Raw genomic sequence first — 18,380 nt, 5'->3', positions numbered from 1 at the left:
AAAGGAAGCTCGTGCAATTTATTCCCCCCCCCTATTTTTCCTTAAATATGAGTTGAAATGAGGGAAATCTGCTCGTGCAATTTTCTTGTAAATCTTAGGAATGATGACCGCCATTTCGGCTTTCCCAAAATGAATTTAAAAAAAAAAANTCGGATTAATAATTTTCGAAACGAGAATAGAAATTATAAATGTTTTAATAACATATTTTAAATTATAAATATTAAAATGTCTTATTTTTTTAATATTTCGAGATATTTTGATAGATACGAATATATGAAACGTGGCATTCAACTCTGCCATCTGTCATCGATTTCGAGAAACCTCGAGTGCATCAACATCGCCAATGTTCGGTGAGTTTTCTCGTAAGAAAGCGAAAAACGTCAATCATTATGGATGAAACGAGTTGGATTCTGGAATTAGAGAGCTGTTTGCTGTCGGAGTGCGACATAAACACCATCAGGAGGATCTGTAATGGCCGACCTCTTCCCGATCATCTCAGACGTAACGTTTGGGAAGTTTGCTTGAGAGTTAAGCAAAATAGTAGTGATTACGTCACATGGGACGAGATCTATGACCTAACAGAACAATCGGTCATCAGGCAGGACTGTCAAGAGTTAGTAGACAGATTGGGCAACGAAGAGGAAGACAAGATATCGGTCATGAGCGATTTGGAGTCCGTCGTCACCAAATACTGCAAGGTGACCGGAGAAATCTACGAGACGGGGAACCGATGGTTGCAGCTCCTCGAACCTCTCATCGCTCTTCACCTTCCCAAGGACGAACTGTACTCTTGGTTCTGCGCCATCCGTCGGATGTATCTGGTGCGTCGTTCGGCTCCGGCCCCGTTTCACTTCTTTCGTCTGCTGTTGCTCTATCACGACCCCGAGCTGTGCTCGCTTCTGGATACAAAGAAGATTTCTGTCGAGTCGTTCGCGGAGAGTTGGTTTAATAGTCTGTTCTCTTCCACCTGTCACCTGAACGTTACCATGGCCATTTGGGACGTGTATTTTCAGACCGCGGATCCCTTTTTGATTTTTTATCTAGGTTTGGTGCTGGTGGTGAATAGTAAGGAACAGGCGGTGGCGTGTAAGGAGAAAGACAGGCAAGCCATTGTCGAAATTCTTTCGAGCGCTCCGTACGCTCTGGAATTCGAAGATGTGGAGGACTTCTGTCTTTTGGCGCAGCACTATGCGTCCAGAACGCCGCCTTCGTTTGCGAGAGACCATCAGGGCGTGATTTTTGGCGAGGGAGACGAAGGAGTGGATTTCATCTCCCAGGCATTGTGTCTTCCGGTTTCGATATATGAACTTGTTTTGAGCTCGGAGAGCGAGAGGAACGGAGGCGTTAGATATTTTGTTGTGGACTGTAGGCCCGCCGAACAGTACAACGCGGGACACTTGCCGACGGCATTTCATTTGGATGCCAGCACTATGCTACAAGAACCAGCTGCTTTCCACACTGCTGTACAGGCATTATTTGCTGCTCAACGACAGGCCATTCAGGCGAGATCGGTGGCTGGTGGCGAACATGTCTGTTTTATGGGTAGCGGGAGAGAGGAAGAAGATCAGTACGTCCATATGGTGGTTGCCAGTTTTCTTCAAAAACAGTTACCTTTGATCAGTTTGGTGAAAGGAGGATATGCTGCCTTGCATGACTTTTTTGTAGATAATTTGAATGAAAAACTGAAGGACCACAATCCCAAATTGTGTATCATGTGCAATCCTTCTCCCGGTAATGACAGTGGTATTGAAGAAGAAGAGATTTCGTTTCTAGACAAATTAACCTCGGCGGTGAAAACACGATCTGCAGTCGTAAAATACAAACTGGTGGAGTACATCAAAAATCCTCAAGATCCCGTGGAAAAACACGTCAGCAGCACTGATAAAGTGGGCAAACGATACAGGGGAATGGCTCCCATTTTCAGCATTGACGATGAACACGAAGAAGGAAGAGTGACTGACGAAGAACTGTTAGAGGAAATCCATGTCGAGAAGTGGCTGAAAGCATCGAACATCACCGATTTCTTCAAGTGCGAGGAACTGCAAGACAACGGTTCCATCAATCCCGCCGGTCTAGCGGTGCTCGACACAGAATTAATATTAATCCGAGAAATTCCCAACAAGAAGGGCTACGCATACATTATTGCCAAACGTCCCCTCTTATCAATCGTAAAAATCACAAGCAAGCGTCGCCATCCAGAATTAATAACTTTTAAATACGGATATAACACGTCAAAAGAAGATTACGTAGTCACTGCAATGGACAGGCTCTTAATTCCAAAAGCGGGAGATGCAACAAAACTTATCAAATATAAAGTGATATCTTTAATGAATTTATAGATATTTTTAAACGTCAAAAGGACTACTTATCGTTCGAATAGTTAATCACGTATTCCGATATTTGGAAAATAGCGTCATACCACTTAAAATTCAGTTTTAGTGTAAGTTCTGCCGCACGTTGTCGAGAGAATCGGCAGAAGTCTATCGATCCTGCAACTTTTAATCGAAAAAAGTATTTTTCCATCGTAAAAATATCGTAAACTTTCTTGTAACTCGAAGATTATCTAAAGCGGTTTGTTCTCCGACGGATACCGAGAAGCACTCTTTACTTTTGCAATAATCTGTTAAGTTTGAAAGATATTTGAGATAATTTAATATATTTAATTATTGTAATCGTCTTAAGTTAAGAAAAAGACGTCAAGAATTAGTGCCAAGGATATTTAGGTCTGTTTTAAAGGTATTTGATTATAATGAGATTTGGAAGGTGCCGACACGCTCGTGCACAACCAGTTTCCTATTTTTGATTGTTTCAAGAATTAATTTAATATATTATCTGGTATTCGCTTACATTAACATGCAATTACAAAGCTCCTTTTACAGGTATGATGTTTAAGTCCTTCATAAAGTAAAATATTGGATGAATTTATTCATATTAGTTAGTATACTATGATACAGATCTAAGTTATAAATATATATATATATACATATATTATCTGTATTAAACTAAAAAACAATTTTGTCATGTTGTAAATAAAGACTATCTGTTAATAAATAATTGATTTTGGAANGTCTTTTTTCTTTTACAAATTGTTTCCAGAAATGTCCCTTATAAATCGATTTTAAACCCCCCCTACTCCCATGGGACCGCTTACTTATAATAAAGACTACATCCACGGTTTAATGCACCCGATTGCATATTCCCCCAACAGTTAACCTTTCTGGTATTGGTTTAGATGAATGAAAGAACAGTAAACAAAGAGGGAGGGGGGATCTTTCCTCGAATGCACGTGCAACATCTAAGATCGGAAGATCCTTACGTTTTATAGGAGACGGGAGCGACGGATACGTCACTATTGGGTCATACACGTTTTAAAACTGCCTCCACGTTCACCTAAAAGAGATCCAGCTGTTCTCCTTTCTCCCCGCCATTTTCTTCTCTCTAAAGTTACACAACTCGCCCATCCATCTGTTCGTTTCTTTACTTAAAAAAGAAAAGAAAAAAAACCTTAAAAATCTCTGTTGTAAAGGTTAAAAAATATCGGCCACCCCCGTGTATTGCATGGCTTGTGTGTGGCGAGGAGATTGGATGAAGGGGGGAGGGCTGCTGGGGAATAAAGCAAGAAAAAAAAAAGGAAGAAGCACCCCCCTCGTGCTCGGCATGTGTCTTTTTTCAGAGGTCGTTTGTTTATCTAAGTGCAATCCGCAGAAGACAGGTGTGTCCCGAAGGTGCTGGAATATTCGTGGAGACTGAAGACACACCCGCGGTGCGTTAAGTCAATACTGTATGATGGAAAAAATAAAACAAGGATTTATCTCCACCATGTTTTTTCCTGTATTTTTTTTCGGATTTTACAGTGTTTTCTTTTAAAATTTCCACTCTAAACAGGTTCTAATTATTAATTTCTTTTTTTTTTTATTTTCAGGAGTGATGCCGACTCACCCCGATGTACAAAGTATCGTATGACAAAGAGATCCTGGATGGTTTGAAGAGAAAAAGTCTTTCTTCGCCTGGAAATTTCCATCCTTTATCTCCTTTTTTTTCCATAAATTTTTCCCATATAAAAAAAAAATAAAGGAAGCTCGTGCAATTTATTCCCCCCCCTATTTTTCCTTAAATATGAGTTGAAATGAGGGAAATCTGCTCGTGCAATTTTCTTGTAAATCTTAGGAATGATGACCGCCATTTCGGCTTTCCCAAAATGAATTTAAAAAAAAAAAAAATAATAAAATATATGCTTAAAAATATATAAAACTTCGATTTAAAAATACAAATAAATAAGTTTAAAAAGAAAATAATAAAAAAAACTACGTTAAAACGTAATAAACTTTTCCAACCAATCATCGTTTCCTTTAAGTACGACGTTTTTTTTATATCGGTCCATTCATACGTTTCGTTATTGATTTCGAAACTCAATGATGTCATCAAACGTCATTCCTATACCAAAATAAAACGATTGGGTAACGTACAAATTTTAAATTCCCGTTTAACCAATCCGGTTGAGTCGTTTGGTAACCGTCATTTTCCGGACTAACGAATCGGCGGACGAGATTCGAATTTGAAAAATCTATTCTAGCCAATCGCCTCGTTTCTTTCTTTTTTTTTTTTTTAATTCTGAGGAAACTTTATTGACGATTTAAAGAGGAAAATTGTACAAAGTTCCGAACAGTATTCGAGTGCAAATTTTGACTTTTATCATCATCGACACGGAAATTGTCATCACAAATAATCCATCCAGTATTTATATACAGTACATATATGTATATGTGTTGACAATGCAGCGCCATTTTCACATAATTCGGAAGAAAAAGGAAACAGTCATGAATTTTATTTTTCCTCCGTTGAAAAAAAAATCATTTTTGTTTTTTTTATCCTAGTGATAGAATGTGCAAGGTGTTAATATATACACCTTAACTTTAATGGAAATTGTATGAATAAATAAATATAATTTCCTGCGGGATATGTGCCAAATTTGTGTAGATATATAATGAATAAATAAAAATAATTAAAATTTTGTTATATTTGTGCGTGTGGTTCCTTAATAATTATTTGTGAGAAAATTATTATAAAGAGGGGGTAAAAACAGAAACGTTTAGCTCTGTCGCCTGCCACGGGGGCGCCTTTTAATATATATTTAAAAAAAAACCTTTTCTGTTGACTTTATTCGTACATAGAAGTGACCCAAAAGTCAGTTAACCGTATGTTGCGTGTATTATCTCGTATAACACACGATTTGAATAGGGCATCAATCTAACCATGGTTAACCGACTTTTGGTCCACCCTATATTTTTCATGGCTCTAAGATTGGGAATAACTCATAACGGGTTTGAATACGCATGTTTCATGTATTAATTTTTTGCTCTCCGCCCGTGGGTACTAATAAGGCCTTTCATCCGTATCCATTGTAAATTCGGTCAGGCCCCACAAAGGGGGGATGGGGCCCGAAAAGTAATTCAACTGAGAATAATTTACCGCATAAAAATGTATTAATAAAGGTTTAAACTTTCTAACAAATCAAAGGTTATACTTAACACACGTGAAACACAATAACGTAATCATAGTGGCGCCATCTCTTATTGATTCAGACAAACATTTTAATTATAATTACTGTAATTATTTTGGTACTGTACATAATTTGAATCGTTCTATCGTAAAATATAAGGGAAATTTAATGGAGTGTATGAAGTGATCGATTCACGGAATATAATAAATCGATTGCTGGTGTATGTGGGTTGTCGTGTTATTAACTAATTAGAATGTATAACTGTCAGCGTGCATTTATTAGAATATGAATAACAATGTCAACTAACAATGCTGACGGGCAAATAATTTACATCATTACAATCATAAAGTTTCCCTGTGTTTAAATGTGTTAAATTTTAATTAACAGAAACATTAAAACACATTGAGTGACTTCAATGAAAGGATCCACACGCTATGCATAATAATTGACTACGACAATAGAAATATGCCTTCGTAGTGTGATTTAAATATAATATTCCAGACTTATTTTTAAAAGTTATTTCTGATTTATAGGCGCTAAGAGGGCCTTTTTTAAAAACCGTGTATCCGTTATGGATTCTAATATGGTATGTGTAAAATAAAAATTAAAAGAACTTACAGCTTTCGGCGATCAATTTCCTTTGATTTTTCTTTAAACGAACGTCCTTTTGTCAAATAACAGAGGGGTTTAGTTCATCTCCATAAGAAATGCTTCAATATCATAGCACACGCGAACTTTACCGCCGCCATTTTTGAAACTTCTTTCTCTTACGTCAAGAAATCCATACTCCTGAATGGTGCGAATATTTTTTGCTAGCGGAAATGTTCGACGTGTTTCAAATGTCTTGACAAATTCTTTCAATAGTCTACGAGAGCTTCTTGGTCTTACAATAACATCACAATTTATAGAAAGGTTTCAAGGTCGCATGACACGTGATAAAACGCACGTATGCTCACGCCCATTCGCCATGTTTGTGGTCTAGCTTCCGCATCACAGGTTGGCAGCGTTTTTTTCTATTTAAATTTAATAGAACTACAGTATTTTTATATCATAAGTAAAGTTAAAAAAGATGCTTTTCTGGCGGGCTATTCCCGCAGTCTGACAGGACGTAATGCTGTTTTATATGAAGAAAAAGTTTCATTATGTCACGGTGTCAATCCATACGAAGCCAGCATCTTCGCTGTAGATCAAGAGTCGTGGCCTAAAGTAAAATTTAGCGACATCATAAACTATGACTACACACATTCAAAAATGAAAGCTTACAAATCTGTAGAGGCCATAACTATCTTTCAAGTGGCTGTGTTCCTCCTGGTTACGTACTTTCATAACTCACCTGATATGCAGTTGGGTTTTGGCCATTCTCATACCCCACGTATAATGTTGGTACCCAGTCTGGTGATGGTTGCCTTTTTTACCTTTGGGGTTAAAAAACTTTTTCAATATATTATTATGACAATTTAGTATTAAATTATTGTTATTATGTTATGTTATATAGAAACAATAAATAAGAATTTACTATTATGTCAGGAACAGCTTGAAGGGTACTGTGTAATGATTACTTGTTACTAATGTAATAAAAAATCATTGTAAAAAGTAACATTTTAAAGAAATGTTATTGTTGTTCATCAAAATAACCTAATTTAACTATTTTTAAATGAACAATGGAAATTATTGATTTATATCTTAAAAATACACACGCTTTTATGTAAATTAGACTGGAAGGACAATTGGTTCAAAATTCATTTCTAATTCTTCATCTGCTAAGCTATTAACTTTGCTTAACACACTTTAATATTAACTCTACTGTATATTGATTACAAGCAGACACAAAGAAAACAAATTGAAAGGTGAAAAATAAAGTTAGAACACGGTTATTATCTATTCAAAGTAAAATATGCGGTTGTTAAAATTATTTAACTTTATTTGGTAGGTATTAACGAAAGGATTTATGCAACCGGCTTGTACAAACTTTATGATATTCATGCAAAGTTTATCTAATCATTTATTGCTTACCTGAAATGAAATGTTTTTGACAAACTCGTGTATTGTCGTTCACAGATTGCCTTCGCCGTGGAAGCTCCTCAGTTTGGGGGCTTTGATGACAAATAATGTCGGAAATTAAAAAATTATATTCTTTTGTTCTTGAGTGAACTAGCATTACACCCAATTATACAACTATTCGCCATAGCGATTTTCGCAACGAATAAACAACACAGCAAAAGTACGCGTAAACACAAATAAAACGTAAAGAAACCACAAAGATGGCGCCGGAAAAATGCGCATGCTCATGATGATTTCAAGCGCTGTAATTAAATGCAATGCTCGAAATTTATTGCTCCGAAGAACACGAAATCGAATTTGGGCGTTTGAAAAACCTCAGAAATCTTTTGGAGGCGGCAAGTCTTGAATATGTCGAACCTCGTCCCTTATCGTCTAGCCGCCCACGTTGTGGGCCAGGCCAAACCCAGCACGGGCTTGAAAATATGCCTTCTTAGTACGTGCCCGCGAGTCTGCGCCGGACGTGGAGATTTTCAGATATTTTTTCGTGTCTAACACCTAAATAGAGTTCAGTTCGCGTAGAAAGTTCTCCCATAACGTAACCCCTCGAAAATAATTTTTAATAAACAGAGTTGCCATATTGCAACACTGTTTTATACTAACAAAAAAAATGATTTAGTGTTGCCAGTTTCTTAAAGAAACATCGATAATTCACATAAAGTTGCGAACAGAAAACTTAGTTATTTTAATATATAAAATGGTATTTACCATAAATAAATTAGGAAAATTTATCAAATGAAATTTTATTTAACTTATTTAAAAAAAAAAAAATAGATTATTATAATTAAATATTTCGACATACATTCAAAGTAAATTTATCGAAATCGGATTAATAATTTTCGAAACGAGAATAGAAATTATAAATGTTTTAATAACATATTTTAAATTATAAATATTAAAATGTCTTATTTTTTTAATATTTCGAGATATTTTGATAGATACGAATATATGAAACGTGGCATTCAACTCTGCCATCTGTCATCGATTTCGAGAAACCTCGAGTGCATCAACATCGCCAATGTTCGGTGAGTTTTCTCGTAAGAAAGCGAAAAACGTCAATCATTATGGATGAAACGAGTTGGATTCTGGAATTAGAGAGCTGTTTGCTGTCGGAGTGCGACATAAACACCATCAGGAGGATCTGTAATGGCCGACCTCTTCCCGATCATCTCAGACGTAACGTTTGGGAAGTTTGCTTGAGAGTTAAGCAAAATAGTAGTGATTACGTCACATGGGACGAGATCTATGACCTAACAGAACAATCGGTCATCAGGCAGGACTGTCAAGAGTTAGTAGACAGATTGGGCAACGAAGAGGAAGACAAGATATCGGTCATGAGCGATTTGGAGTCCGTCGTCACCAAATACTGCAAGGTGACCGGAGAAATCTACGAGACGGGGAACCGATGGTTGCAGCTCCTCGAACCTCTCATCGCTCTTCACCTTCCCAAGGACGAACTGTACTCTTGGTTCTGCGCCATCCGTCGGATGTATCTGGTGCGTCGTTCGGCTCCGGCCCCGTTTCACTTCTTTCGTCTGCTGTTGCTCTATCACGACCCCGAGCTGTGCTCGCTTCTGGATACAAAGAAGATTTCTGTCGAGTCGTTCGCGGAGAGTTGGTTTAATAGTCTGTTCTCTTCCACCTGTCACCTGAACGTTACCATGGCCATTTGGGACGTGTATTTTCAGACCGCGGATCCCTTTTTGATTTTTTATCTAGGTTTGGTGCTGGTGGTGAATAGTAAGGAACAGGCGGTGGCGTGTAAGGAGAAAGACAGGCAAGCCATTGTCGAAATTCTTTCGAGCGCTCCGTACGCTCTGGAATTCGAAGATGTGGAGGACTTCTGTCTTTTGGCGCAGCACTATGCGTCCAGAACGCCGCCTTCGTTTGCGAGAGACCATCAGGGCGTGATTTTTGGCGAGGGAGACGAAGGAGTGGATTTCATCTCCCAGGCATTGTGTCTTCCGGTTTCGATATATGAACTTGTTTTGAGCTCGGAGAGCGAGAGGAACGGAGGCGTTAGATATTTTGTTGTGGACTGTAGGCCCGCCGAACAGTACAACGCGGGACACTTGCCGACGGCATTTCATTTGGATGCCAGCACTATGCTACAAGAACCAGCTGCTTTCCACACTGCTGTACAGGCATTATTTGCTGCTCAACGACAGGCCATTCAGGCGAGATCGGTGGCTGGTGGCGAACATGTCTGTTTTATGGGTAGCGGGAGAGAGGAAGAAGATCAGTACGTCCATATGGTGGTTGCCAGTTTTCTTCAAAAACAGTTACCTTTGATCAGTTTGGTGAAAGGAGGATATGCTGCCTTGCATGACTTTTTTGTAGATAATTTGAATGAAAAACTGAAGGACCACAATCCCAAATTGTGTATCATGTGCAATCCTTCTCCCGGTAATGACAGTGGTATTGAAGAAGAAGAGATTTCGTTTCTAGACAAATTAACCTCGGCGGTGAAAACACGATCTGCAGTCGTAAAATACAAACTGGTGGAGTACATCAAAAATCCTCAAGATCCCGTGGAAAAACACGTCAGCAGCACTGATAAAGTGGGCAAACGATACAGGGGAATGGCTCCCATTTTCAGCATTGACGATGAACACGAAGAAGGAAGAGTGACTGACGAAGAACTGTTAGAGGAAATCCATGTCGAGAAGTGGCTGAAAGCATCAAACATCACCGATTTCTTCAAGTGCGAGGAACTGCAAGACAACGGTTCCATCAATCCCGCCGGTCTAGCGGTGCTCGACACAGAATTAATATTAATCCGAGAAATTCCCAACAAGAAGGGCTACGCATACATTATTGCCAAACGTCCCCTCTTATCAATCGTAAAAATCACAAGCAAGCGTCGCCATCCAGAATTAATAACTTTTAAATACGGATATAACACGTCAAAAGAAGATTACGTAGTCACTGCAATGGACAGGCTCTTAATTCCAAAAGCGGGAGATGCAACAAAACTTATCAAATATAAAGTGATATCTTTAATGAATTTATAGATATTTTTAAACGTCAAAAGGACTACTTATCGTTCGAATAGTTAATCACGTATTCCGATATTTGGAAAATAGCGTCATACCACTTAAAATTCAGTTTTAGTGTAAGTTCTGCCGCACGTTGTCGAGAGAATCGGCAGAAGTCTATCGATCCTGCAACTTTTAATCGAAAAAAGTATTTTTCCATCGTAAAAATATCGTAAACTTTCTTGTAACTCGAAGATTATCTAAAGCGGTTTGTTCTCCGACGGATACCGAGAAGCACTCTTTACTTTTGCAATAATCTGTTAAGTTTGAAAGATATTTGAGATAATTTAATATATTTAATTATTGTAATCGTCTTAAGTTAAGAAAAAGACATCAAGAATTAGTGCCAAGGATATTTAGGTCTGTTTTAAAGGTATTTGATTATAATGAGATTTGGAAGGTGCCGACACGCTCGTGCACAACCAGTTTCCTATTTTTGATTGTTTCAAGAATTAATTTAATATATTATCTGGTATTCGCTTACATTAACATGCAATTACAAAGCTCCTTTTACAGGTATGATGTTTAAGTCCTTCATAAAGTAAAATATTGGATGAATTTATTCATATTAGTTAGTATACTATGATACAGATCTAAGTTATAAATATATATATACATATATTATCTGTATTAAACTAAAAAACAATTTTGTCATGTTGTAAATAAAGACTATCTGTTAATAAATAATTGATTTTGGAAACAATTTCGCCATTTATTAAGTTCGTTTACGACAGAATTCCAACAGTATAAAAGCTAGATACAAGCTTGGAAATTAATGAAGTGCAGTTCAAGTGTGTACATATTTTTTAAAAATACATTTTGTATTGCCGATTGATGTGCCAGCCAAATGATACTTCTGTATAACGTGTTTGATAATTTCTTTTCAGCAATGCTTTCGACAGCTTTGTGGATCCAATTAAATTAGATTTTAGAGATGTGCTTTATTTATACAATTGGGAATCAAAGGAGGAGTCCATTTTAGCTTGTGTTATGGGAGTGACGCATGAAATACCGGCTGTATTTCCCACAAGAGATTGCTTTCCATTACACTTAAACCAGTTGAAAAATGAGTCGGACGGTTCTTGGACTGCAATGGACATCCCAAATTGTGCACTCGATATTCTAGCATTGCCGTTAAACCACTACAGACACAATTTGGCCCGTATTTCTAAAAATATTACATTTTATACGTTTTATTCTCAAAAAGCAATGGGAAAATTACACAATATCAAATATTTTATTAGGCCATAGAATAATGATTCTGAAATGGTATGCCACGAGAGGTGGCTAGACGTGCATTTTGGTGCACTGCAAACTAAGTGAGTTTGAACAAACAATATTACAAACAGAAAATATACACTTTACCTGCTTTTCCAGCAGTTTTGAAAAACTGCATATAAACAGTCTGGATCAAAAGGACGTAAACAAAATCCCCGGAGTTTATTCAATCCCCATAACAGATGACTGAGTGGCTACTAAAATACACAGGATTGACAAATGGATCCTTTCCGTAAAGGATTGGAGAATGTTGGCAGGACTTCGGAACAAGTAAAACCACAACCACCTGGCAAAATATGTCAAAGAACCAGGGGTATTCATAGAATTCGACACCCACTGTCCTCTTAAAACTGGATACTGATGGCATTTGCATGATAACCTCTCAAAAAGAAGGAAACCCGACGACGCGACCTGATGCATGCGCTCTGGCACCGCCCAAAGAAAATTTGAAAAAATTTCAACAACATTCTGAAGATAGAATCCATAACAAATTTTTAAAATTAAAACAGACATTCTAAATAGAAGATATTTTGAAGGCGGCTTCTGAAGAAAGCCAAAAACATTGGCAAAACCATTCCAAACTGTCGGAAGAGCAAGATGTATATTTCCTGTTTGTATTACCTGTTCCAGTTTGGATCTCATATTTACAAATGATAACTCCATTTTATTCAATAATTACTTTGACATGTCATTGGATTGTTTATTTTTTCAGAAAGAAGAAAAAATTGAATTTAATTTCTGATATTTGCTTGGTAATGGACGAACAGAATTTTACGCATCTAATCTTCAAAAATTAATAATTTATGTCTGGGACACACTGATGTCATAGTTCTAATTGTATAATTTATGGCAGAATTAAGCAAGAATTAGCATCGTCGAATATGGGATTAGTCAGTTCTAGTATTGTTGTCTATCTCTTCATCTAGTCTTCTTTGGTTTGGCTTTCCGATAGGTTAATGTTGGGTAATCTTTCTGTTGTTCTATTAACATGCCGTAGCTGTTTCCTGTATTTTTCCACCAATTTGACCTTCTGATGATAAAAATAATCTAGAAAATTAAGCAGTGCGTGTAATTAATTGTTTTGTAACTACTATAGTTATAATTTTAAAAACAAAACATGTCACTTGCAGCAAGAAAGGTATCTTAATGGGGTTACAAGCCATTTTTCTTGCAGTTTCAGTAAAAAAAATCTTGTCGGGAAGATTTAAAATGAATGTTTTCGTTGTAATTTTTGGCAATTTGTTGCATTTGGTCTCCGTGCAACTGCGTTTTGTAATTTAGGTCACTTTGAAAACATCTACGTTAATGTGGACATTATTTGTTTTTCTGGATTTGCAGTGGTGGGTCATTTCTCTACAAGTATACGTACTGCCGCTACCCTTCACGACGACTGCATACCTTCTCCACATAAGCATTAGCAATTTTTTTGATGAGTCAATCGATGCTCAAAAACACTTGAGTGGTTTATTTTACCTTAAAGAATATTTTTGCTTCAATTTTATAAACAATTTTTTTCTGTTTAATACATTACATTAATAGACAAACTATTATGGGAATATTTTTAACCATCTGTTGTCTCGTGTGCAAGTGGTATGCATTTGTGTTATTTTTTAATTAAACTACATTTACGGAAATACTCCGAAATACCACCAATAGTCCACAGAGTGTATTGTGTTATCAGTCGTCATTTGAAGACAAACTGTTATAAAAACGGAACTTTCGAATATCAAACATGTGACTGATATAACCCATCGGTTTCAAGTCTATATGCAAATGATGTTAAAACCTACAAATGTATTTTTAATTTAAAATCTGTTTAGTCATCTTTTCTAACAATGTCTAAAAAAAGGAAAAAAACATGTTGTCCTCATATCCAACCGTTACTGGAACTTTCTACAAGCATTGAGTAACTACTGTAGTAATCCCCATTTGCCCATTATGAGCCTTACGCACCCGAGAGATCTATGCATTTTGTAGGAAATTGTCTCAAAGGTGGTCTTGGTTCTCAAGATTCAGGCTTACACTCTGGTAAAAACAGTTTACTATCGATGCATCCTTCCTTTAATAATGCCGACATTAAAAGTAGTTATTCCGAGGTCAAAAACAATCCCGGGAATTGCAAAACAGGATAGAAAATAATGCACATTTGGATTAGATGACAAACAGGAACGACCTATGCGGTGCATGATTAACAATACCATTATCCTATTAAATCTTACAAACATAAGATTTATAACACACAATATTTATATAATAATTTCTATTGTAAGAATCGTTTCCATTGTGTAATGCAGGTCCTAAAATTAGTTTTTAAGAATGTAATTTGTAAATCGTTGAAAAATAAGATAAAGTGAGTTACAAGCAACAAAGATAAGATAAATTCATAAGTAGCATTCTTCGTATTATCATTAAATATTATTCATTTGATAACGATTATCTCGAATTTGGAAAATGCAACCGTGAGTTATAAAATGATGCTCGGGCATTGTTACGCTAGACATAGAGGAACAATTCTGAATAATTAATTTTATTTAAACCAATTTCTTTTATTTTTTTACACAGAATCCATTTTAAATGAATCTATAAATGGTATTGTTTTCACACTCGATATGGTGAAGTGCTTTTTTTTCTTTTTTAAAGTAAAAAACTTTCTGAGAAATTTTCTCCGTAAACATTACTGGAAGATCATGTCTCAAAAATAATCGTTTTGCCGATGCGATCTGTGGCTGATCACTGTAGGTACACTCCCAACTGCTGCGCGGTCTGCAAGAGTACTTTTATCCCAGGCATGAAGCTGCTAATTTCTGAAAAGTTGGCAGTGGACACCAACTGACTGTGAATGGCAAGCGCACCCTGATAGTCACCCTGCTGTATAGACTGGATGATTTGGTGCAGTGCCAGAATGACTCCGCTCGTTAACTGGAAAGATAATGCATTTAATGATGGCATATATTTTAAAATTACGCAATGAAAGAGCCATAAAACTTACACTGTTCTCACGTAACTTGTCGTATAAGTTTTCCATCTTCTTCGACAGTTCATCCAATTTTCTTTTGACTTGCTACAGATAAACAAGTGTTATTAACTGTCTGATTTAAAATTAATGCTAAGAAACTGATAAGAATTAAAAATAATTTCTATAACTTAAATTTTAATTTAAATGATTATTTTAATCTAAATTAAGAGCAGCCATACTAAAGATCCTCTAGAATGATGCTTTGAAACTAGCTGATACGGTAGACCAAGAATATTTTCATTTGTCAGTTACCAGTACCAAACTTTTTCCACACCTTCCTGGGAACATTGTAAAGTGGCACTGGTTCATGAATCCCACTTGGAGCATCACCATTTCAAATTGGCACTGGTTTGCACCACCACTTGGAGCATCAGGAAATATTCTAGCAGCAACGAGCAATCTTTTCCGAATGCAGGCCACAAGCGAACTTTGTAGACTTCCAACAAGCTAAGTGTATTTTTTCTTACAGCATTGCAAGCTTTCAGCCTGCTGAGTACTGACGTACTCTGTATTGTATCCCTTCTATGACTAACAGCATGTATCTACTATGTATTTTTCTGTATTTCTGCCTGGCTGTGCTCAGCGGTGCCAGACAATAAAGATTATTTTGACTGACTGACGTACTCCGCAATCATCGGTACACTAGGTACTTCAGTAATATATAGCTTAAATTTAACCAGAGAAAAGCTAAAAGTAATTAGGCTCGAATAACAGCACGAGATCCTAGAGATGCACACCAGGATCTCACAAGATGCAGATTGCCCGTGACCACTCGAAGGAAACAGAGAACTTAGCTATTTTTAGTCTTTAAAGTAGAGTCTGATGAAAAACATAATTTAATGCTGTTTATCTGAATTACTAAGTTATAAATATACCATAATATACTGTAATTTTAATTTCTTTTAAGCATTTTCATCATAAACTCAAAAGATATTTTTATTATTTATAACATGCAAACTCTTATACCACACTACAATCAAAGCGAGCTACTTCTGCCAGTATCTATACTGCTGGTTGAAACCATTTTCTCTGAAGACTGACGGCTTTCCAACAAACAGAAACTGCAGTCACGAATCTGCACCCCGTCAATTCTTCTTTGATTTTAGGAAAAATAATAATCCAAGGATAAAATTGAGAGAGTGAGAGAATTGGGAAAGCACTGTCTTGCTTTTTCTCGTCAAATACTTGTCGCCTGGAACAACTGACAAAAGCAGTCTTGTTCCAATGAGAGGCATGACACTAGAAGTGCTTAGCTGCCTACTAGCATGCTAGTTTATGCTCGTTCTAATTCTTGACATTGTCTGTACACAAGTATCGAAATATTATCTTGAGGAAAAGGCTACAAATTTTAATAAAATAATGCGTAATTAACATTATTTCACAAATAATTTAATATTATTCTGTGTACAGTTTAAGTATACATGTACAGTCATTTACAAGTGTTATTATTCAAAGTTGTTAAACATTGGCAGCTGTATTGTCGCCAGGTGAGTGCAGTCTGCAGATAATCTTGCAAATAATTATTATATTAGTTAAATTAGATAGGATTTTTTTCATATTTAATACTTGAATTTTCAATTTACTTCCAATCTTGGTGCAATGAAAATTAGAAAATTAAATTATTGCCAAATTATTAGATATTTATAATGAAAAAATTTACGACTGACAAATTAACCGAAGCAAAGTGAAAATGGTGCCAAAATGGAACAAAGCTGTGACAAATAGAAAATCAATTTGCAGATTTTGTAATTAGTGCTATACATTTGAGTTAAAAATTCAATAGAAACTACTTCGGGTAGAACAAATTCTTTACCGAATAAGTTAACATTTTTGAGTTATCTTGACGGCTTTCCATCTGGCCTTTGTAAGCTTCTACAGATGATGTGAGATTCCTCGATACAGGATAACGGAGCTACCATAATGACACAAGGCAAACGAGTATTGGCCGAAACCAATTAACAAGTTGAAAGGGACAATTGCAACCTACACTATCCATTACGAAGAGACTTTTTGAATAACCCGTAAAACATTAATAAGTAAATCTTATAAACAAGGGTGGAGAAAATTGAATAGTCTCCAAATATAATATAATACAATGTAAAAAAAATAAAATTATTCGAGCATAAAAATGGATAATACATGGTGGAGCACATTTATGTCCTAGCAGGAAAATACTGTAAATTTTGAAGAGTTTAGCAACGAGTCGCGTTTGAGAGTCAAACGGAGGGATAGTCGGCACTTCTTAGATCTGGTAAAATGAATTTCTATTAATTATTGTCCCATCACTCGCCTCACTTAATTGATGTTATTTATTTTTATTCAGTATAGTCTAATCCCAAAGTGATTAGAACAATGAGCAGACTCTACATTAAATTTCATATAATGAATTAAATATATAAATGTTAAGTTGAGAATAAAAATTGAATTTTTTCATACTTTCCAAAATATAAAAAAAGCATATAGATGAGTGTTATTTATTGCTATCTTTTTACTTCTATAACATAGGTTAATGTGAGAAATGCTGTCTTTATCTGTACAATAAACTGATAAAATATTTATATATATTTGTATAATATCTGTACATATGAGATCTGTATGGAAAGTTTACAAACTTTTTAAATTACGTGGCAATCAAGAATCAAATCCAAACACAGCTTGCATGGCCCTCCAGCGGCAAATTTAGTATATAGTCTGCCAAAAGCAGTTTGTTCTATCTTCGTTTGTCGTGGAATTATGTCCATTTGTGTTGATTGTGTTTTGCTATTTTTTCTGGGCCAAAATGAGCAAGTCCAAAAGTGGCAGATTTGTGTGAAATTCTACATTAAACTCGAAAAATCTTTTACTGACACAAGATGTTAAAAACAGCATTTGGGAATTCATCTTTAGGGAGAACTGCAACACGTGAGTGGTGTAAATGTTTTATATTAGTACAGCTTCCGTTGAAGATGATGTCCGCTCCAGAAGACCATCAATGTCAAAAATTGATTCAATTGTGGAGAAAGTTAATGAAGTGATTCATTCCAACCATTCCCTGACAGTTTGTGAAGTAGCCAAAGAGATTAACATCTTAAAAACTGTATGTCATGAGATTCTAACTGACATTTTGGAAATGTGCTGCCTCAAGACAAAATTTGTGTCAACTGTTGTTGGTTTATTAAAAGCAGACACGAATGGTGGTGGGCAAAGAGCTTCTAGGACAGGCTAAGTCTGAAGAAAATTTCATGAAAATCACCATCACTGGGAACAAGACACAGGTCTGTGAGTATGATGTGGAAACAAAACATCAGTTATTACAGTGGGTGGGAAAATCTTCACTGTGACTCAAAAAGGCACAAGTTTGGTGTAATGTGAAGGTTGTGCTCACTGTTTTTTAGATTCTGAAGTGTCATTTTTTACCATGAATTTCTTCCAGAAGGGAAGACAATCAATAAGGGATACTATATGTAGTTGGTGAAATGTCTTCGTGAAGCAGTGAGAAAGAAAAGACCAA

General features: G+C 36.1%; 3 protein-coding genes and 1 long non-coding RNA gene across 4 annotated transcripts in view; 2 read left to right on the top strand and 2 right to left on the bottom strand.

Moving 5' to 3' along the window:
• Positions 1–278: 278 nt before the first annotated feature.
• On the top strand, positions 279–2,955 carry LOC111627330 (TBC1 domain family member 23-like). Its single transcript, XM_023370882.1, has one exon. The coding sequence runs from the start codon at positions 390–392 to the stop codon at positions 2,337–2,339; it is 1,950 nt and encodes a 649-aa protein (XP_023226650.1). The 5' UTR covers positions 279–389; the 3' UTR covers positions 2,340–2,955.
• A 2,082-nt stretch (positions 2,956–5,037) lies between these two features.
• Positions 5,038–8,138, bottom strand: LOC111627331. The gene is made up of 3 exons (XR_002756981.1): positions 7,514–8,138; positions 6,834–6,915; positions 5,038–6,701 (listed from the first exon to the last, which is right to left on the bottom strand). It is a non-coding gene; the product is annotated as an uncharacterized LOC111627331 (long non-coding RNA).
• Positions 8,139–8,509: 371 nt separating this feature from the next.
• LOC111627328 (TBC1 domain family member 23-like) lies at positions 8,510–14,223 on the top strand. Its single transcript, XM_023370880.1, has one exon. The coding sequence runs from the start codon at positions 8,623–8,625 to the stop codon at positions 10,570–10,572; it is 1,950 nt and encodes a 649-aa protein (XP_023226648.1). The 5' UTR covers positions 8,510–8,622; the 3' UTR covers positions 10,573–14,223.
• Positions 14,224–14,448: 225 nt separating this feature from the next.
• LOC111627329 (protein transport protein Sec31A-like) overlaps positions 14,449–18,380 on the bottom strand; it is a 38,792-nt gene continuing 34,860 nt past the window's right edge. Inside the window, exons 27-28 of the mRNA XM_023370881.1 lie at positions 14,864–14,935; positions 14,449–14,793 (exon numbers count right to left, since the gene is read on the bottom strand). Of these exons, the coding sequence (XP_023226649.1) occupies positions 14,605–14,793; positions 14,864–14,935 (261 nt within the window). The 3' untranslated portion in view covers positions 14,449–14,604. The remainder of the gene's footprint in view (positions 14,794–14,863; positions 14,936–18,380) is intronic.

This window comes from Centruroides sculpturatus, unplaced genomic scaffold, assembly GCF_000671375.1.
Source record: "Centruroides sculpturatus isolate CEXI.00-Female unplaced genomic scaffold, Cexi_2.0 scaffold508, whole genome shotgun sequence".
Taxonomy (NCBI): domain Eukaryota; kingdom Metazoa; phylum Arthropoda; class Arachnida; order Scorpiones; family Buthidae; genus Centruroides; species Centruroides sculpturatus.
The sequence above is the reverse complement of the archived record's forward strand: the minus strand, read 5'-3'. Positions and strand labels throughout refer to the sequence as shown.